The 21678-nt window shown below is 55.0% G+C and overlaps 2 protein-coding genes across 9 annotated transcripts in view; one reads left to right on the top strand and one right to left on the bottom strand.

Moving 5' to 3' along the window:
* The first annotated feature begins 1648 nt into the window (after positions 1-1648).
* On the top strand, positions 1649-20850 carry LOC146334776 (uncharacterized). 7 transcript variants are annotated; one of them, XR_014786152.1, is made up of 4 exons: positions 1649-1927; positions 2193-2319; positions 14448-16386; positions 16562-20835. XR_014786152.1 is itself a non-coding variant. In XM_084822918.1 (4 exons), the coding sequence occupies exons 1-4, from the start codon at positions 1687-1689 to the stop codon at positions 16673-16675; spliced, it is 1047 nt and encodes a 348-aa protein (XP_084679044.1). In that variant the 5' UTR covers positions 1649-1686; the 3' UTR covers positions 16676-20841. The 7 variants fall into 7 exon arrangements, 5 of the variants coding, with proteins under 5 accessions (XP_084679044.1, XP_084679046.1, XP_084679047.1 ...); XM_084822918.1 differs by having other exon boundaries at positions 14448-15012; positions 16562-20841; XM_084822919.1 differs by having other exon boundaries at positions 1682-1927; positions 2123-2319; positions 14448-15012; positions 16562-20842.
* DPH1 (diphthamide biosynthesis 1) overlaps positions 2223-21678 on the bottom strand; it is a 35013-nt gene continuing 15557 nt past the window's right edge. For both annotated transcript variants that reach the window (XM_084822917.1, XM_084822916.1), the window contains exons 5-12: positions 19059-19213; positions 17060-17181; positions 12953-13021; positions 9730-9886; positions 8862-8962; positions 8032-8110; positions 7423-7554; positions 2223-3696 (exon numbers count right to left, since the gene is read on the bottom strand). In XM_084822917.1, the coding sequence (XP_084679043.1) occupies positions 3601-3696; positions 7423-7554; positions 8032-8110; positions 8862-8962; positions 9730-9886; positions 12953-13021; positions 17060-17181; positions 19059-19213 (911 nt within the window). In that variant the 3' untranslated portion in view covers positions 2223-3600. The remainder of the gene's footprint in view (positions 3697-7422; positions 7555-8031; positions 8111-8861; positions 8963-9729; positions 9887-12952; positions 13022-17059; positions 17182-19058; positions 19214-21678) is intronic.

Genomic DNA, 21678 nt, shown 5'->3' with positions numbered 1-21678 from the left:
GAGTTGTGGGTGAGTGTGACTTGCAACAGCCCTGCAGTGTATTTATTTTATTAAATTTATTAATCGCCCAGCTGGCCAATCGCCCAGCCACTCTTGGCGATGTACAACAATAAAAACAGGTTATGCAATACAACTCAACATTAAAAACATGCAGCGTTCTTGCATTACACACGCCACAGAAAATAAACGGCCAGCAATCGGTTGCAACAGACCCCATGCCTTCCACTGGCTTGCATTGTGACGTTATTTTAAGTGATTTTTTAAAAGAGCCACCCTAAGTAGGCCTGCTTGGGAGTAATACGCCCCACTGAATGGCACGGGGCTTACTCCCAGGCAAGCGGGCAACTGTGCAGGATTGGCACCTGGGAACACGTCCCATGGAACTCAGTGGGGCTTAGGACAATGAGGTGCAACGTATAGGATTGCACTGTCAATGTTTCGTTTTTTAAGCAAGGAGTAAAAAAGAGCGCCCTTTTCGTTGGGTCAGAGACCCCGCCGCAGCCACGCTAAAATACTGGTTTTCCACTTCCGCTGTGGGAAGTTTTTTTTTTTAAGGCAGCAGAAAACGTGAAAGTCCTGTGCGAGTCTAGAATTGTTGAGTCTATGGTCATTAGCTGTCTGGGGATGATGGAAGTTGTAGTCCAATACATCTGAAGGGTGCACAGATGGAGAGTTGGTCCTATGGCAACCAGCAGCAGTTGCCACGGAAACACAGGTTTACTCAAGCACCCATTGGTCCACAGACCGGGAAAGGATGCTGAGCAGACAAAATTATCTATGCTATTGTTTACATAAAGCTGGTTTCTAGGGGTTGTACACATATTTTAAAATATATTGTGCTACTAATAATATTGCGAAGAGAAAACTCCCTGGAAAAGACCCTGATGCTGGGAAAGACTGAAGGCAAAAGGAGGGGACGGCAGAGGGTGAGATGGCTAGATAGCATCACCGATGCAATGAATATGGACTTGAGCACGCTCCGGGAGAGAGCGCAGGACAGGAAGGCCGGGCGTGCTCTGGTCCACGGGGTCACGAAGAGTCGGACACGACTGAACAACTAATAATATAAACAATAAAATACTAATTCCATCTTCCCCTTCATTGATTACACTTCCCTTCCACCGTATACATGGTTCTCCCATCATTATCACCCATTTGATCCTCCCAACAACCCTGTGGATTAGACTGAGAGGTAGAGACTGACATAAAGTCACCCTCTGAGCTTCCTGTCTGTGTGGGATTTGAACCCGGGTCTCTCTAGCTCTAGTCTGACACCCCAACCATGCCAGCTTTATATATCTCTAATTTATAATACTCACTCACTCACTCACACACACACCATTTGGCACAATCCAGCCAGAGCGATGTGTTTCAAAATTCTGTGGCCCTTAATCCCATACTGGATTATACTCAGTATATTCTCCAACCCCATCCTGAAGGAGGGGCGGAGATAGTGATGTTTTTATTATTGTTTTTTAAGCCATCAACATTCCACTCAAACTACCCAGTGTAAATGTGTATCTATAGATCTCCTTTTAAAAAATATCTTACAACTAGTAAAAAATGAGGCAGATTATTAACCTGAGAGTAGGGATTAAAAATCGTGACACAAAAGGAAAAAGGATGAGAGAGGGAACGGGGCGGGGGGGGGGGGAGCTAATCTGGGCGCCTGTTCTTGGTTGCAAGATGACACCGAGTGCCCCAGAGCAGATGGACCTGCTGCCATGGACTGCTCACCAGTTCAAGAAGAAGCCTGGGCAGACCTCCAAGAAACAGCTTTGCCTCCCAATCTTCCTGGAAATGGGTGTAACGCAGCTGGATGCTGTTAGCCGTACAGGGTGGGCCTCGCTGGGATCTGCCTGCATGTCATCTCTGCCACATGAATGGCTCACAGGGGTCCAGATGACCCCCACACCTCCCAAAGCAAGTAAGTTTTGCTTCTCATCCTTCCAGGGCAGGTGGTTCCAATGGCCTCTGTGGGGGGTAAGGAGGGCTATGCTCTCTTTAACACCCAGCACAGAAACACTCTGCACCTGGGCAGAAGCCTGTGTCTCAGAGCCAGGGTCTTGGGCTTAGCCCTGGTTCAAGCAGAACTTCTCAAATTGCTTCCCTTTCACCCAAGAACATCCGTCTGAATGACCAAACGCTCTCTGCATGGCTGGCTGATGTGCCTGTCATTTCTGGAAATGCAGGGGCCATGAAGCTATTTTTCTCGGGTTGCCCACTCCATCACAAACTTTGGCGCAACAGGATTTGGGAATCAATTGTGCCACACACGCGCGTGCGCATGAAGGATTTTTCTGCTGACCTCCAAAGCAGGTAAGGCTCTAGTTCTTTTTTCCCTTCTTACATTACAAAACCGTAAAAGGGCTTGGGGAACAGCAGCCCATAGGAAGGCAAAGTCTCTGCTGCAGCGGCACACAAGCCGTGGTGGGAAATGGCTGCACGAGAGCATCGATCTCCTCGTGGTTTACGGTTTATTCAATTGCAGGGAGCACAGACATCGAAATCTGCTCAGCAGGAATCCAAGATTTGGATAAACGGGCTTTAGATAAACGGGCATTCGCAGGACAGGGGGCATTTCTGCCACAAACATTTATTCACTGCACATTATCTTTTGTAAAGAAAAAGTTAAGTCAGGAAAAGAAGCAATACAAAGCTTGCTAACTTACAAACACCCCACTGGAGGAGCACAGCATTTAGTAGGAGAAACTTTATTTCTTACCCCACTCCCTGGCTAGCCCAAACCCTCAAGAATGAGGATTTTTAAAAACAAAATCATAGCTCTGAGGTGACACCATGGCAGGTGCTAACTCTTCCTGCTTGTCCTCAGTCTCAAGTCATTAAGGGCGCAATCCTATGCGTGTTTAGACAGAAAAAAATCCCAAACATCCTACACATTTTTAGACAGAAAAAAGGCCTACAACTCCTAGCATTCCCAGAATGCTGAAAGCTGTAGGATTTTTTTCTGTCAAAACATGTATAGGATGTAGGGCTTTTTCTGTCCAGACATGCATAGGATTGCACCCCAAGGCCGCCTCCTCCCTCTTCCTGCCCACAAACCAGCTCCAACGGGGACCCATCTGGGTTCCTCTTTTGCCCACTAGGGACAAAGAGACCACCCACTCAGTGGGTGGGTGGGGTCATCTCTCCCAAGAAGAGGAGAAGCACTAGCTGACCCTCGGACCATCGCCGCTGGAGGCTGCCATGCAGAAGCCAGCCTCTCCCCTGCTTCCCCAGCCTCCAACTGGTTCGAGATCTCTGCCCTCTCGAGGGCAGCAGGAGTGCAGGAAGACTCGGCGGAAGGGGCTGGGCTCCTGGGGCCGGCAGTTGCTCCCACGGTGTGTCTGAACACAACCGTGAGCCATCAGAAACAGGGAACCCACTGCCCTCCTTTCCAACCCAACGGGTCAAGTGTTGGAATCTGGGGTAAGTGGCAAGTTGGGGAGGGGGCTTGTTGGACACCAGGCTCCCCCACGTGTCTGTGCCCCCAAAGATCAGCTCCTGCTTCTCCTCAGCATAGCGCCAAGCTGGCTCTGTGCCCGACGGCGAAACTCGGTCCCAGGCGTCACCCGAACACGCGAGGCCCTGCTCCGCCATTCAAGGCCGCTGGTTCAGCAGAGGCTCCTTCTCCTGGCAGCTGCAGGTCTCACAGGCACCCTTCCCAGCTGCAGGGGCGGCCTTGGCCGGATGCGCCTGCAAAGCAGGGAACACCAAGACGGTGAACACCGCACCCGCCACCCGCAAACGCCCCCACCCCACTACTCGGAGGCGAGTTCATATGCCGCTCTGCAGGCTCTTCTCCCAGAACACTGGCGAGAGGAAGATGAGGGGGGAAGCCCTGCTGAAAAACGGCTTCATTTTTCCTCTTCCCTCGCATGCCGTGTTTTTTTAGACTGTAAGCCTGTGGGGCTGAGACCATCTTGTTTAACTGATTGTTCATAAGCTGCTTAGGAGCAGGAAAAAATATTTTAGAGAAATACATACATACATAAATGAACAAACAACCAGGAAGCATGTGACTCGAGCAGTGCCCTCTGCAGAGCCTGGGCCAAGAAACTCACCCTCTTATCAGGCACCTGCCAGGCTCTGCTCGACGCAGAAAAGCTGCCGTAACTCATCCACAGTGGCTGAGCCGATAAGGACTGACAGAACCATTTCTCATGGCTCTTGTCAGTCACTTAAGACATCAGGCAAAAGAGCCCCCGGTGGCACCATCCCAACCCGATTGCTACACTGAGCCCGCCTGGGGAGGGGTGAGTTGCACCCCAAAAACTCCCTGCTGGCACGAGATTTGTGCTCTGATGCCCCTTCCGCTCATTTTAAATGTTCCTCTTCTGTTTTCCCCTTTTTTAAAGTGACTTTTAAATACAGAGGCAAACCATAATCAGTTAATCCATGATCAATTAAAGCAGTGATTCCCAAACTGTGTGCTGTGACAGAGGCTGGACTGCATCTTGGAAATTTCAGCCACTACATTGGGACTGTATCCACCAACCTGTGGCCCTCCGAGTGAGGTGATCAGGAGCAGTATTGATTCCTTCCTTCAAACAGAAGGGCAGAAACACCGGATGAAGCGGCGTACAAAAGGAGGCATTGTGTAGAGAAAGGGGGGGATTTTCCCCTCTCCGCTTTCTCCACACCATACTAGACACTAGAACCCCGCGGGGTCCTCCGGTGGAGCCGAGTGGCGGGAGATTCAGGACCGATAAACAGAAGGGCTTCGTCACACAGCGCAGAGTTCAGCCGTGGAACAGGTGCCACGAGAGGTAGCGATGGCCACTAACTTTAGAAGGGGCTTAAACAGATTCATGGAGAAACTACCAGTAACTAGTAGCCCTGATGGCTACACACTACCTCCGGTATCAGAGGCAGTATACTGGGGAACACGAGGGGGAGGGTGCTGCTGCCCCCCTGTCCTGCTTGTGGGCTTCCCGCTGGGGCTGCTGGTTGGCCACTGTGGGACAGAATGCTGGGCGGGAGAATTCTTTGCTCAGATGCAGGAGGGCTCTTTGTGTGTTCTTACTTCCTCCAAAATCCGCGCAGGCAATCCGAGAGGCATCCCCGGTGCCCCAAACGTAGGTGCCACCCCTGAGCCCTGACTGACTGAGCACTTCTGGGATTGCAAGGAGGATGCCGGCTTCTGGGAACTCAGCGGCTGGGGAGCGGTCACAGCTCGGGGGCTGAGCCCCCGATTTGCAAGGTCCCAGGTTCAATCCTTGCGAGTATGAAGGGCACCAGTTGTAGCAAAACAGGTACCAAGAATGCTAAACTGCACACAAGCAGAACACACGAGTGTACATTATACAATATTATACTGCAAGGGGACAAAAACAGTGTGTTCTGTTCCTTGCATTGTGCTGTTACTTAGTTTTTGTATACACACTGCTTTTGTCCCCTTACATTATAAATTATATAATTTACACTCGTGTGTTCCGCTTGTGTGCCGTTTAGCATTCTTGGGTCCCAGGTTTGACCCTGCCAGGGTCCATGAGCAGGCAACTGAGAACTCGTCTGACTGGAGGGCAAAGCAGCATCCAGTATCTGAGCAGGAAACATACAAGTAGCTTCGTGAGTGTTAAGGCCTGAGACCAAAGCTTTGACCGATCGACGGCAGTGAATTTTAATGGACCCCCCCCCCGGGGGGGGGGAAAGGGCACTCTTTTTTGGAAGGAATTTCCCTTCTTTGAATATTCTCAAAAAGTCGCCTATCTTGAGGCTTTGGTAATAAGCACATTTATTAAATGGTTTAGAAGCCCCAGTGGTTAATCAGCTCAAGCCAGCAGACAGCCCTGTGCTGTCAAACGACTGTACTTGTGCTGTTGTTCTTTTTTACTGTCCCAAAGAACCATGAGGCTGGGGGAGAAGCGCCAGTCGTTCTCGCTAAATGATGGAATCAGAAGTGACACTGAAACAGCAACGAGCCCAAGGATCTGTCAGATCTGAGGACTGCAAGGTGCCACGACTCCTGGCTCCTCTGTCCACTGGTGTCTCCTCTGCACAAACACAACTCAAGTAGCAAAAGAACAAAGCGAGACATCGCAGGCGCAACTGAACTTGGCCACTGGGGGGAGATGCCGCCCTGCCAGTAAGGCACAAGGAGCCAAGGCTGGATGTGCAAGGATTTCGCTCCTGTGCACAAACCATGGGAAGATGTCCCGTTTGCAAGCCCGAATGTGAGCATGAACGCAATTCTCAGGAATGTTTTGCAATTTCCTGAACTTGTCTTCACATTTGAAAACGGGCACTTTCACAGCTGCACACTTCCAAAAACAAACACTTGCGCAAAAGCACATGCCCCCCCCCCCGCAAATCTGCATTTTCACAAGTTAGCCTATGGGGGAGGGCGCATTTTTAAATGTGTGCATTTTTCCCCATTGAAAATGCACATTTCCCCCAGATTGAAAACATGCATTTTTCCCGATTTAAGGGCGGGGGGAGTGCTCATGTTCAGGAATGCAAACACTGTGAACCGAGCTTCAAGGAGGGATTTGGAGGAATTCAAGGCACTTGAGCATTGCCGGTTCGCCCTTCCCCAGCTGGAGGAGAGAAGCAGGAGGGAAGCTATTTTGGTTTGGAAAAAATGTATATGAATGGTCCACATCAAATGAAAATTCGGAGCGATGTACAAAAATGCAGCATAATTAAAATACTGTAAGCTATTTCCGCAGACGGAAGACAAGATTACATGCCTAGGAACACGTGCCGGGAAAAGCCTGTTTTCAGTAGGAAAACCCAGAAGGGCTGGCACCTGCCTCATCTGGGGCGCTGGGGAGTTCCAGAGCATGGGGCTACAGCACTAAAGGCCCCACGATGGACAGGACCTCTGAAACCTTGGGCACCATGAGGGGGGAATCTCCCGATGAGCACAGCAACCGAGCAGCCTGGCAGGGGGACAGGCGCTCTCTTGCGTATCCTGGTCTGAGTTGTTAAGGGCTTTGTAAATGAGCACCAAACCCTTAATCCTGGCCTGGAAGCATATCGGCAGATCTCTCAGCATAGGTGTAACATGCTGGCGATAAGCCAGGTCCCGTTGCCAGGGCAGCTGCAGCATTCTGCCCCTACAACTACAAGATGGGGGATAATCATACTGACTGACATCACAGGGTTGTTGTAAGGGCCACAACTAGAGCATTCACGGGTGCACCGGAAAGTACCAGATCAGCCTCACAAACGCCGATGCCCTCTGGATGTGTTGGACTACAACTCCCATCATTCCCAGTAGAACACATCCGGAGGGCACCAGCATGGGCACAGCTGTACCAGACATACGGTAAATATTGTTATAAGGTTCCTTTGTACATTTCAAATGGAGTATTCTGCATTTGCTGTGTGCACTAGAATGCGGGGCGGGGGGGTGCACAGAAAGGCCCCCCTTCTCTGAGCTGCTCAGACACAAAGTCGCCCGGCGCTGCCTCTCACCTCTCGCGTCCCGCTGCCCTTCTGGGGCCGGTGGCTGCCGTGGTTCACGGTCCAGGGCCCCAGTGACTGGCTGGCGTAGAAGTCCATGGGGTACGTCTCCTGCCACGCTACTTGCTGAAGCGCCACAGCGGCCTGGGGAGGGCAGAGCCGGGGAGGGATGTTCAGCACCTGGGCCCAGCCCCATTCCCCAAAGGATGGTCTCAGAGACAGAAGCAGCCCTAAAAGGGCCCCAAGCCGGAGGGGTCATTTCCTCTGCCAGGTAAAATGCCTAAGAGTTCTGCCTATCCCTGGAAGGAACTCCGGATTCCGTGTGAGGAGCCAGTTCCCTGCCAAGGACAGGGAAAGGGGCTCGGGTCCGGGTTCGAGACCTTGCTCAGGCAGTTAGCTCACTGCCCCTGCCTGGGACCATCCCAATCCCATCCCCTCCGCTCCAGACAGAGTTCACGTTCATGCATGTTTTGCCCTCGGCCCATGAGAAACCAGGCCCGGGGTTTTCCTGTTAGCCCTTCCCTTTTTCCGATCTCCCAGTCTCCACTCTGCCTGCTTGGGCAGTTCCCACCCCCTGCAAAAAACCCTCCCCCGACAAACCCCACAGAGCCTACAACATACCTCGTAGGGTGTGAGCAGGGGTTTTCCGAAGGCCTCCCCCCAGTCGATGGAGAGCCGGGGGCAGGCTACCTGCACCCACCTGTGCAAAGAAGGAACGAGACACAGGTGAAAGGAGAAGCAGCCACTGCGCACACAGGGGACCCCGTTCGACCCCCAGCATCTCCCATTAGGAGGATCTAGCAGGAGGCAATGGGAAAGCTGCTTTTCTCTGACAGAGTCCCCAGAGAGCAGCTGCCAGCCCCTTAAGGCACGATCCTATGCAGGCTTAGACAGAAAAAAGGCCTACAACTCCCAGCATTTCCCAGCCAGTTGTAGGCCTTTTTTCTGTCTAAACCTGCATAGTATTGTGCCCTTAGAACAGATCAGCCCCTGCCCCCAACGTGGTGCCCTCCAGATGAGCTGGACTGCAATTCCCATCAATTCCCAGCCAGATGTGCATGGTTTATTCTGCAGGGCACAGAAGAATCTTCCCATGGGATTTTAAATTTTTTTCCTCTGTGTTGCCCACACACTTCCATGCAAAGGACTAGAACCTTGGATCTGATTTTTAGTTTTTAAAAATGAAAGCTGGCCCACACCCAAATCCTGTTACTCTCGTTGCTCGCTCAGAAGCGCAGGGTAAAGACAGCTCTGGGCACAGCTGCCATGATGCCCTCAGCAAGAAACGAACCAGGGGTGGCAATCTGGTGGTGGCCTCAGGTGTCAAGCCAGAGGTCTCTCAGGGGCCACATTCCAGTGGGCCCGAGGTTTGAGACACCTGCACTGGGCCATCTTGCAGGAGATTGGAGGGGTTTTTTGAACCACAGGGAGACCTTCCAGCCAGGACTCACGCCTCGACATCAGGAAAGAGCTGCAGTTTGCTGGGAAAGATCTCAGAGAGCAGAAGCCGGATGTAGGGACGCCCCAAGGCCTGGAGGCGAGACTCCACGTGCTGTAGACAAAGGGGAGGAGACAGGGTCTTTTCAGTGGTGGGAATGAGACCGTGGAATATCGCAGCGCTGCCACCACAGAGATCCACTAGGTTCCATCTCCTTTAGTCTTTGGACATTAGCAAAATACTCTCCATTTCTGCACGCTTTTAACGTCCAATTTCAGTTTGCCAATCGTGCCAGTTCCCACTTTTATTCTGGACGCCGTTTCAAAACGGCCTGCTTTACATGACTGCTGGGCACGTCAGAGGATGCTAATCCACGTGCGCCGTTTGAGGTGGAGCTGGGAGGCAGGGAGCAGGAGCAGGAGCTCCCTTCCGGCTGGACAGCCACTGCCCCTCCCAGCCATGAATGGAACCAGAACTTTGTACACTGGAAGGAGCTAGAGAGAAAACAGAGGCCAGAGCTACTGCCATGTCGGGCTCCCCCTCCCCATGAGACCTGCCGTTAAGGAGGGTCTGTTACTCCCCCGTCCCCTGGCCGGCACCGGCTGCTCTGCCCTCATTGCTGAGCATTCCAGGCATGTGCCGCCCATGTGGACTTCCTCGTTAGCAGGAGGCAGGCTAACAAATGAGATTGGCTGGAACAAGACAGGGAGTGGTGGCCGTTCGCTCTGGCTGGATGCCCCGATCCCCCGTCGCTGTACATGCAAGCCCCCACCCCCCACTGAGGGAACCGTCGGTTCCACCAACCCTGGCCGACTCTCCCCAAGAGGAGAGTTCCAGGGAAGAGGCAAAGGGGGATTCAAACCGGCCACAGCACCACTCACCTGCAGGACGGCTGGGGAGCCCTGGCGCCCCAAGGTGCCCAGGATCAGCCCCCACTTGCTGGCACGAGAGGCCGTGCGGATGGCTGCCTTCCGCGCCGCCTGCATGCGCTCGTGGGCATAGTGCTCTCGCGAGAAGACCTTGCTGTAAGGGTCGTACCTGCAGAGGGAGCGGCACAGCGGTTAGGCAGGGTGATGGAGACACCTGTCCCACCCAAAGACCCCAGGAACCATCTCCAGTCGTAAACCCCAGGGGCACTGCTAGGTCTCGGCCCATGCGCCCACGGCTCTGGATCCATTTCCCCAGAGCCCCAGGAGTCCATTGATACCAATGGAAGGCTTCCCTTTAAGCTTAATTGCTTGGGGCAGGGGCAATTTTCTTGCAGGAGGGAAAGAGAGAGGGGTGGGGATGGGACAATGAGAGATTGCAAATTAATTGTACTTGAAAAGGAACTACTGGGTTGGGTTGATCTGGGGCAGGGTGCAAATTAGAGAATTTACTTTATTTGGGGTGACTTGGATGAGAATTGAATGGCCTGGCGTGCTGCCTGTGAAATCTAAATACATCCTAGAAATTATTTTTTAATTTCCATATAGAGATACAAACTAGCCTGTGCAAATGTGTATCCTAGAGACCTGGGCCCCAAACCTTTTAGGAGCCTCACAACGCCCCTGGCAAACACGCATCCCTTACGCCATCTCCGCGTTGTCCGGTCCATTCAGATTTCGCCCATCCCCTGTCCCAGCTGCAGTGCCCACTGGGAAGGTAGGAAGGTACCTTCTACCGAGTCTACACCAACCGACACAGGCTCTCTGGGGGAGAGGGGTCTTCCCTGTCACCTCCTGCCTGGTACACTAAGACTGGGCGAGGCGACACGTGGGACTGCCTACCTGCAGAACAGGTGATCCACCACTCAGCCATGGGCCTCCCGCAAAAGGACGAAGCCCAGTTTGATTCTGAGCAGAAGCAAAACCCCAGCGCTGGAGGCATTTCGATCAGAACATCCGGAGAGGCCTGCTGGCAGAGCAGAGGGGGTCCCTGCCTAGTCCAGCACGCCGGCTCCCACTGGGGCCAACTGGACGCCGCCACAGGAAGACCCCAAGCAGGAGAAGGGCGTCCTCCCGCCAGTGTCCCCCAGCAGCTGCTATATGGAGGTGAGCTGCCGTTGGCAGCTGAGGTTCCTGTAGCAAGCGGCCCTCCTCCTCTCCATGAATTTGTCTAATCCCCTGATAAAGGTGACCGAGCTGGTGGCCCTCGCCACATCCTGTGGCAGAGAGTCCCACAGGTTAATGAGATGTTGCATGGACTTCCTGTGGTCTCTCCCAAATCCCCACAAATCCGTCCCCTTAGACATCCAGGCAGGAGCATCTCCATAGTGCCTCAATGGAGAGGGGCCATGGCTCAGTGGCAGAGCCCCTGCTTGGCATGCAGGAGGACCCTGGTTCGGTCCCCGGCATCTCCAAGTAAGGCTAGGAAGGAATCCTGCCTGAAGCCCTCGAGAGCCGCGGCCAGACCCAGGGCTGCTTGCTTGCGAGGAGGAGAGCCAGGCCAACCTGCGTCCCACCTGGCAGGAGAGGCTGGAAGCACACCGCTCACCCCCCCGCTCCTGGCCACGCTCCGCCGCTTTCTTCCCTTCATCACTTCCCAGGAAATGGGTGATTTGTTGCCCGGCTCGACAAAGGGAATTTTAATCAAGTTGCGCCAGGGCCGGGCCGCCTCCCTGGCCCATAAAGCTGCTGTCCCCCGCCTGCCGGTAACAAACGACCTACTCAGAAATTCAGATTCCGCCGAGCGGGGCCCGGCCTCGCTTGAGCGGCGAATATTTCATCGCCTTTCAGCAGCCTCATCATTGCGTTTTATGGCCTCTGCCTGCAGCAGCCGGGGGGGGGGTGTTAATGGGTGCCCCGCAAAACGCTTTCGCAGGTACTTGTCAAAATGTTTAGATTTCGGGGGAGTAAATGGCAGCTGCTCTTTGCGGCAAAGGAGGGGCCCCCACTGCCCCCGGCAGCCAGTCAACATGGCGCCATGCACTTTGCTTCCAACGATGCTTCCTGAAGAGGAAAAACACTCCCCCCCATAAAAGCCAGAAGCACCCTTCCCCTGGAAAGGTTCGCTTTTGGAGCGCACGCAAGAGCTGGCATTGCCTGCCCTCCAGCCTTCCCTCTCCACGAGTCTGTGTGATTCTCCGCTCTTTCAGACTAAGAGGAGGCAAGCCCAGAACAGGCACTCGTGAACAGGCACAACCGACAGCCTCTTCTGGGAACTTTCAACTCACGGGATCCTCTCCTTATTTAACTAGTTTCTCGCAACACATAGATGGGGAACTGCAGCTACCGACCACCAAAGAATAAATGAACCCGACACCGGCAAATCCTTTTGCCGCATCGCTTTCTCATTGGGCCTGTCTGCACATCACGACAAGCCGCTGTGGGTTAACTTACCCATGGACTGTGTTGGGGTTGTGGGTGCTTTGTTAACCATGCCAACAACCCACCCTGACTGGGTTCGCATGATATGACCAACTGCGGCAGCCCCCACCATGGCTTGCATTTAAAAAATGTTGGCCGGCGCGCAACAACAAGCCCTGTGGGTAGATTAGCCCACAGTGGCTTGTCGTGATGTGCGAACCAGGTCACTGTCTCTGACAAAGAGGACAGCCACCCTGCAAGACAAAAACGTGTGTGAAACGTATGGCTTCAGAGTCATACTATACACGGCAGGAAAACGAGGGGCCTCGCTTCCCAAGCAGAGCGCAGGAGAGAGGGCAGGTGTCTGCCACACATGTTTGCCTTGCCGTAATCACTGTTTGCTGTCCTTCCAGCGTTGTCCAACCTTGAATTCCCAAGCCGGTCTTTAGCGAGATTGTTCCACCCATTTAGCTTAAGAATGGGGCTGAAGAGCCACAGGGCGTCCCTACGGATTGGAGGGTCTGCAGCAGAGACGGCTGGGAACGGGGGATGTCGAGGGAGTGCCTTGTGGCGGCTCAGGAACAGGGATGCAAACACGGGGTGCAGGCGAGGCGCTGGGACCTACAGCTGCCTGTTGCGTCTGCATGAGGCCGGAGGCCGCCTGGGATGGGAAGCCATGGAGGAACGAAGAACAGCACAGCCCACGCCTCTTCCAGAAACATGGAGCTGGTATGGGTGGAGGAGCTCTGGTGGTAACAAAGGGACCATTCCCCTCTCTGGACGCGCCTCTCCATCCCGCGGCCCCTGCCCCCTGTACCTGTAGGCAGCAATCCCTGGGTTGGCGATCATGACAGACTCCAGATGGAAGCGTCCGTCCCCGAGGTACCTGCAACAGAAGAGGCGGCGGGGGAGTTCAGGCCAGGTCGCCGGAGCGCCACAAGGGGCTGCTTTGAGAAGGAGAACCAGGCCGCCGCTGCCTTTCGCCCTGGCCCTGTCGCCGTGAAGAGGGGTGTCAGACAGATCAGCCCCTCCCGGCACCGAGCATCTTTCCCCGACCTGGTAACCATGCTGGCTGGGGAATGCTGGGAGTTCTGGGACTTCTTTCTGCCTAAACATACACAGGATTGTACCCTTAAATTAGTTAACCCTCGTCGGCTGCTGCTAACACTGCTTTTTAAAAAAGGTAACTGTGGCTGTGTTTTTATTGGCACAACTTGATGTTGTATGGAGTCAAACTATTTGGGGGGGTATAGAAAAAGGCACCTTACATACTTGAGTGTAAACACAGAAAGCAATCTGGCGTGCTTGCTTAATGAATGTTTCTATCCCACTTTGCCAATAGTTATTCCCAAAGTGACTTACAGGTATGCTACTTTTGAAGAGGGAGGCTCAGTTTAACATTCACGGTTAATGTCTGTCAACAGACCCATCTCCCACCAATAGCTGTAATCCTTTTGCCTCCGTAATGGAAGATAAACTTCTACAGAAAACCTGAGCGCCCCCCCACCCCCTTCAAGGCATGCTGTCCCTAATCCTCATTGACTGCTTTTGCCCCTTGATTTAGAGACGTGGGGGTTCGAGGCGCAATCGCTGGAGCAATGCCAGAGAGGACATTCTCGGTCCAATAGCCAGTCCCTTCATCCAAGACCTCTCCCGGGCCAGTGCCCCAAGCTAGCACCTGGGAAGGATTGGCCCAGGACCAGCAAGGATGCACGGAGGAGGACGTCTCAGCTTCCATTTGTAATCAGATTTCAAGTCGGCAATTACATTTCAAACTCTTTTGTTCGGCCACCCTAATGGAGTGAGAGGTCGGAAAATGAATTCGGACAGAAAACCTGACTAGATTTTGCCTCTAATTGGAGAATGACATCTTGGAGGATCAAAGCTAATTTGCCTTGTTAAAAGGGGTGGGGGTGGGGGGAGCTAGCCCAAGAGACAGGCAAAAATAATAGCGGGGACCAAGGCGTGTCTTAGCAGCAGCCTGAACCCATTCTGGGTGGGGGATGAGGAGCAAGAACACAGCAAATCAATGCTACCCCCGCCTCATGTGCAGAACCTGAAAACAGCTAGGTAGCCCCCCCCCCCCATCCGCCTCACCCAGCTGGGGACCAGAGAGGAATAAGATGAGGTTCTGTGGACAAAGAAGTAGGTGGGACTCTTGGAAAGGGAGGAGACGTGTCCAGGATGGACCTGCGGAACTCATGGCTGCTAGACTGGATTTTATCCTTTTAATTCTTTTAAATATCTGCATTGTGTTTTACATTCTGTGTCCCATGGCATTTTAGTTTTCTAACTGTTTGTAGTCCACCCAGAGACAGAAAGGCAGAAAGAGGCGCTGCTCTCCTCAGAGAAGCGGCATCGCACAAGCCAGTTGGATGCGTCGGGACCGTCCGCCGCGTCAGCACTACAGAGGCAATTCTGGCTGGAGCTGATGGACCTGGCCTGCCGAAAGCAGTGGCTTCGGATCAGGCCCATCGCCTCACAGCCCGACGAGGCATGGCGCACTGGGCCCTTGGCGGTCTGAGGCACGGCCCCAGGTGCGGCCCCCCGCGGGGCGGCGCAGGAGGAGGGGCGGCCCCACCACCACCAGGCCGGCTGCGCTGGGCACCAGTGCCGGCCGTGGCCCGAGAGCAGAGGCTGCTGCCGTGTCTCGGTGAACGAGGAGGCGGACCTGGGAGCCCAGGAAGGAGCCCACCGCCAGCCGGACCCTCGCTCCACCTTTCCCAGCCCGATGACGTGGACTGGCGGCGAAGGCTCTCCGGGGACGCAGGCAGGGGTTTTCCAGCCCTACCTGGAGAAGCCGGGGTCGACCTGGGGCCCTTCTGCACACAAGCAGGGGCTCCCCCACGGGGCGGTGCTCCTTCCCTTAAAAGCAAAGTAAGATTCCAGTTCCCATGGTTCTAAATAAAAGGCAGGTTTAAATATGAACAGGGGAAGCTGCCTTACACTGCGCCAGACCCTGGCCAACACTGACTGGCAGTGGCTCTGCAGGGTTTTGGGCGGGGGGCTTTCTCAGCCCTAGCTGGAGACAACATGGATCGAACCCGGGACCTCCTGCACGCAAAGCAGGGGCTCTGCCACTGAGCTCTGGCCCTCCTCGTGCTTTGCCCTTTCGCCCCACGGCCGGCCCTCCCAGGAATCCCTGTTCCGAGCTTGACTCCTCACTGAAAGGAGCACAGACACAACAGGCTCTCTCCTGGGAAGGCAGGGAAATCCTGCCGCTCGCTGCACCAGGCAGGACGGAACGCTCTAGCCCAGGGGCAGGCCGCCCGGCCGCTCTCCAGATGTTTTGGAACTGCTGCTCCCACAATCCCCAGGCACTGGCCACACTGGGAGGGGCTGATGGGGGTTGCAGACCACACACATCTGGATGGCAACACATTGCCTACCGCCTGCTCTGATCACACCCCAAACAGAGAGGAGCAGCCCCGCTGGCTGGGGATGCTGGGAGCCGAAGTCCAACGCATCGGGGCAGTATTGTAATTCAGGCCCCCAAGAGAGGGATGCGTGGCGACTGGGACAAGGGGATCGCTTGACCTGGAGTCTGCAACTCCCCTTCAGTCCTGCCCTCCTCCTTCCCCTGGGTTGGGGGGTGGCTGGAAAGGGGCCCTCCCCACTCCTGCAGCCTGGCCTCCCCCCACCCCCTCCAGGATGGGCCCGTTATTTATTTCTCCAGTGCTCTCTGGCACGGCATTCACAGTGCATTAAGCATTTTCATTACCTCCAATAATTAGGTGTGCGGAAGCCAGGGGCCTGTCTAATTCGCTGTCCTTAAAGAAAATTAATGGGGTGGCAGCATTGGGGGCCGGCCCATCTGTCTTCCCCAGCTGCCAACTCCCCCCCCCATCCAGATTCTCAGCCCCACAGCCTCCCCATCCAGAGGAGTCACTGTGGACTGAGGAAATAAGGGAAAGGGTGGCGGGGTTCACGTGCCCTCGAACCCCACACTGGCTCTACCATCAGCTGGTTTGCCAAGGGGACCCCCCACCCCCGGATCAAGGAACATTGGTTAAGCTGAGAGGTGCAGCACCCTCCAGCCAGCGCTTCTGCCAAGAAAGAATTGCGGGAGGGGTGGAAGGGACCTTGAACATCATCTAGTCCAGCCGCCAGCTCAATGCAGGCTCCGCACTGCAGGGTGCAGCTACAGCATCCCGGACAGAGGGCTGTCCCGCCTTTGCTTCCACGCCTCTGGCGAAAGACAGCCACCACCTCCCGAGGCCGAGTCTGCTCCACTGCTGAACAGCTCTCACGGTTAGCACATTTCCCCTAATGTTTAGCCAAAATCTGCTGCCCTGCAGTTTCCACCCATTCTTTCTAGTCCTGCCTTTCAGAGCAACAGACAAGAGTCTGCTCCGTCTCCTGCATGACGGCCCTGCAGGTATTTGAAGACCGCTCCCATGTCTCTCCTTAATCTTCCCTTCTCCAGGCCAGACATACCCAGCTCTTTCAACCATTCCTCACAGGACCTGGTTTCCAGACCCCCTCACCTTCCTGGCCACTCTTCTCCAGAATTGCTCCAACTTGTCCATGTCCTCCTTAAAGTGTGGCACCTAGAACTGGACACAGGACCCCAAAGGCGGCCTGACTAATGCACAGCAGAGCAGAACAATTACTTCCCGTGATCTGGACACTCTGCTTCTGTTAATGCAGCCCAAGATTGTATTAGCCTTTTTAGTAGCTGCATCACTCTCCTGGCTCATATTCAGCTTGGGATCCATTAAGAGGAGCGCCGGTGGCCGACAGCATTCCAGAGCAGTGTTCCTCACCATTCTTTACCATCCTACCTAGGAACTCCAGACAAGTTTTCAATAACATCCTGCCCCCGGTTCCCCAGAAAAAATCACTCTAACCAGTAAGCCTCACTGCTCCCTAAACTGGTATCTACAAGCGTCAGCTCTGGCTGTAAGCATTTACAGCTACTCACACGATGGCGTCAGTGTCTGGGGCCAACCGAGGGGATGTACAGCCCAGCACTTCTCCAGGCGAGAGAGGCTTGCACTGTGGGGTGCAGACAGGGTAATCGGACCGAAGTTCCTGGCTGGCAGCCTGTGGTGGGGGAGGAAGCGGAAAGTGGGACCTCCAGGAATGGGCACCTGGGAGAACGGCCCTCCTGAAAGCCTTGGGGGAAATGCTGGGCTTGCAAGCAGCCGTGGCCAAACTCCCATCAAGTTCAGCACTCTGCCTCCAACAGGGGACAGCCGGAAGCCGTGCCCTACCCCAGGAAGGTCACAGCAGCAGGGCCTGACGGGAAACAGCCCTCCGCTGGTGTTTGTCCATTTCTGGGGCGCCTGAAGAAGACTGTTTTATTTTGGCCCTTCAGTATTGTGTGTGTGTTTAATGTGTTATTGACTTTTTATATCTTTACACTGCTGTGGGCTTTTACTCTGGTTTTACTTTGGTTTTATTCTGTTCTAAACTTTTAAAGGTTTTATACTACCTTTTATCATGTCGTATTTTATAGTTTTAATTTCTGTGAACTGCCCAGACAGCTTTGGCTGTTGGATGGTATAGAAATCATCACCACCACCACCACCACCACCACCACCACCACCACCTGGTACACAGAGGTAGAGTGCTGAGGAACAAAGAAGTTCCACTAGCTTAGTATAGCTGTTGATACAGCCTACCAGGCTTTGGGGCAGTTTTCCCCCATCCAAGATGGTCAAAATGCCTCTTCCACGGCTGAGCAACTGGCAGGAGGAGCTTCAAGCTACAACGGCTGGTCTTTTGGTCCCTTTGGCCCCCCACCAGGGGATGCGGCCCCCAAGAGCTTCTCAGAGATGGTATCCGGACCTCGAGCTGAAAGAGGTTCTGCGCCTCTGTTTTCCGATGGGTCAGGCAGAGGGGCCCTGGGGAAGACCGGACATTCCCACGCTGGGTGGCAGAGGGTCTAACTGGGAAAACCCGCCACGGGGGGCATGCGTGATCATGCCACGCGGCCGGGCTTCCCCCAGACATGATGTGGTGCCGCTGGCAACGAGGCTGCGCCTGCTGCAGACTCCCGGCGAGGCATCAATTGAGAGCCCGGAGCAGCTGCCGCGTGATGCTCCAACGGCAGCGCGTTCAGACAGCAAAGGCTTGCGGCCCCCATCCATCTCTGCCTGTCCAGGCGCTTCGCAGCCGTGCTGGGCGCCCCCCTGCCTGCCTGCCGCCCGTTAGCGCATCGGTGTGCGGCGCTCGGCCGCCTGCTGTGACATTGACAGAGTGGCTCCCATGAGGCAGACGGAGGAGAAGGGGGGAGGGAGCGTTGATCCCCTGTTGTGAGAGCGCCACTTGAGCCCTGGAGCAGGACTGGGAGGGGGTGCCTGGCAGGGCCCGGGAGACGCCGCTCCCCCGCACAGGTGGACATCGGCCAGGCACCCTGAGGGTGAGCGGCTGAGGCGCCCCACACAGGCTGTGGAGAGCCCAGAAAGTTCTGACCTGGCTTCGAGCACAGAAGTGGCCCAAGGTGCGCGTGCGCCTCTGTGTCCCACGCCCCCCACTCGCTGTGTCTGCCTGCCTCTCTGTGTCTCTCTCTCTGTGTCTGAACCCGCGTGCGTGTCTGTCTCGCTCGCTCGCTCGCTGTGTCTGTGTGCGCCTCTCTGTGCACACGCGCGTGTGTCTCTGTCTCGCGCGCGCTCTGTGTGTCTGGGTCTCTCTCTCTGTCTCTCTCACCGTGCCTGCGTACGTCCCGCCGTCCCGCCTCGTGTGCGCTGCTGCTGCAGCTCCCTCCAACCTCCTCTCCCGCTTCCAGACCTTCCAGCACCAGTTAATGGCCTTCAAGTGAGAGTGGGTTTCAGTAGCACCAGGGTGGGACAGCGGCCCCCGCACCGGCCCTGTTCCCCTGCCCCCCGCAGCGGCTGACCTGCTTTGCGATGGAGGGGAAGGGGCGGCAAGGAGACCCCTCAGCTCCCACTCCCAGGGCAGAACACAGCTTTTCATACCTGCAGTGCGGAGACAAACTGGACGGTGCTGACCAGCGCCAGCTTGGCCCCTGCGTGGAAGTTGAAGCGCAGCGTCTCCACGAAATGGGCTGTGTCGATCCTGATGTCCACAAAGACGTAGAGCATCTTGACACCCTGCGTGGAGTCGATGGGGACTGGCGGAGAAGAGGAGGGAAAAGGCTCGTTTCTCTGGCACATTTCAAGCTGCCCATGTCAAGAGAAATACTCTCCTTCATCCACTCCCTCTCCACCCCAAATCCAGTTTCTGCCAGTTCCCTTCCCAGGGTGGGTGGATTCCACGCTACCACCGCTGCAACATGCAATCACCAGATACTGAACCTGGGCAGGCTTAAATTTCATTCCACGCCCTCCTAAGAAAAAAACAAGTTTCTAGCCCATATGAGCTACAAAGAGAACAGAGCAGGAACGTTACTGTGGCCTTGGCTCTGCAAAGCACGCTTTCACACAGACAGTGACTCTGACCCTCTTCGAACAGAAAAGGCAAATGCAAAATAAAAACAACAACCTTTAATGCACTTTTAATGACTCCACTAAGGGAGAAGCAGCAGCATACAGACACCCATTTTTCAGGAGGAGCTTGTAGAACTGACACCCCCATCTCTCGTTCTCTGAGACGCCCCCATCTCTCTCTCTCTCTCTCTCTCTGAGACACCCCCTCTGTCTATCTGTCTGTCTCTCTGAGACACCACCATCTCTCTCTCCCCCCCCCCCTTCCTGCTCAGCAGGCTGCCAGGGCAGAGATGGATTGTTCTTCCCAGAGGTCTAGACTGACTGCTTGTAGGGGGGTTCTCCCCTTCCATTTTGCCCCCCCCCATTTTCATCCTCCTTGCCAGAGGCCTGGAACCTCTGCATTGGATTCCTGCATTGAGCAGGGGGTTGGACTCGATGGCCTTGTAGGCCCCTTCCAACCCTACTATTCTATGATTCTATGATATGATTAACCATCACTTGCAGGGGGCTTTTCCCCTCCTCCTTCCATCATTCAATCCAGTTTGGCTAGCTCCCCCAATTTTCTTCCTTCCTGTCCTCCTTCTCTCCGCCTCTGGGCTGCTGCCATCAGCAGGAGGTCAGGCTGCAGGGCCGAAGGCTGCTCACCCCTAGTCTAAGAGGGCTGAGGCAGCTCCTCCCAAATCAGCCCTCTGGGGGCACCAACTGTGTGAATGACATTCAAACGGCAAGTGAAGAAATGGGGTCTCTTGAGCTTGCTTCAAGATCGTTGAGTCTTGGGCATAAAGGAATGGCCACTGGGGGGAGGACAGTAAATGTGTGGGGGGGCTACTTGCACAATTCCCACACGTGCAAATGCATCAAAACTGTGCAGCCTCTGCCAAGGAAGCTCACCCTGAGCAGAAAATGAGGAGAGAATTGTTCAGATGTATTCTAATCCCCCTGCCCGGGTCTGTTCCGAATGTGGCACTTGTGGGTCGATAAAAACTTTCCTAAATGGAACCCAGATGCCGAGCCTGCCTGTGCCCCCCCCTGCGGTGCTGGCACGCCGGGACCATTAGCTCAGGGAGAGGCAGGTATCCCGCTGGCACGCTGCTCCCGGCCCCTATCTGAAGGGTTGGCATCTGTCACAAGGGACAGGGTGGCTGGGGTTTGGGTTTAACGTTTTGGAGGGGGGCTCTGCACAATGCAAACTCCCCTGCCCCCATTCTCCTCACCATGCACTGAGTGAACTGAAAATTTGGGGGCTGCTTTTGTGTGAATAAAACGGAGCCACAGCTGCAACAACAGACTTTCAACTCCTGAATAAGAGATGCATTAGTGCAGCCTCTCCCAACCCGGGGCCCTCCAGAGGTGTTAGACTACAACTCCCAGCATCCCCCAGCCAGCAGAGCAGCTCAGCTCAGGGGATGCTGGCTGAGGGGATGCTAGGAATCACAGTCCAACACCTCTGGAGGGCCCCAGGTTGGGAGAGGCTGCGCTAGAAAGAGGGAGACGGCTTCCCCCAAATCTCGTTTCCAAGTGCCCCTGCCTCCTCCCACTGCCCTGCCTCTCTCTGACTCGCAGGCCCCCCAGTTTGACTCTCGCCCCAGGGACACGCCATGATGAGTGACAGGATGAGCTGAGCCAGGGCAGGAGGAGGAGCGCCGGCACAGAGGCAAGCGCAACCGCCCTCCCTCCCTGTGACAACACTGCAGATCCACCTTAAAAGTGAACAGGGTCCTTCCCTCCGCCCCCCTCCCCCCCTCCCCACTGCCGCTGCTCCTTTCCCTGTTATTTTGAGCTGATTCCATCCTGGGTGGACTTCAAAGTTAGCAGCATCTGGGACAGCAGCACAGTTTCCATGGCAACAGAATCCAGAGTACCGTTCCGCCTAGGGAGCCCGGCAGCCTCCTGCCCCTCCCCTCCCCGCTCAACCAGGCCTCCCTCCCCACGCCCAGCAACAGTGCCAGCCATGCACAGGCCCAGATGCAAGCCCCCCCTCCTCCAAGGAGCGCCCGGCACGCTTCACCCTCCCGGGCCCACGTCGGGGAGGCCGCCAGGAGAAGCCGGTCCCACAGTACCCTGCCCCGAACAAGGGCTGAGCAACAAGGAGTGTGCGGGGTGGCGATGCAACTCCATGTAAATGCACGAAAGAACCCCCAATTCTGGC

The sequence above is a fragment of the Heloderma suspectum genome, chromosome 16 (assembly GCF_057233095.1).
Source record: "Heloderma suspectum isolate Gila_16-S chromosome 16, 16-S_ref, whole genome shotgun sequence".
Taxonomy (NCBI): Eukaryota; Metazoa; Chordata; class Lepidosauria; order Squamata; family Helodermatidae; genus Heloderma; species Heloderma suspectum.
Note: the sequence above shows the minus strand (reverse complement) of the source record. Positions and strands in the feature narration are given on the sequence as shown.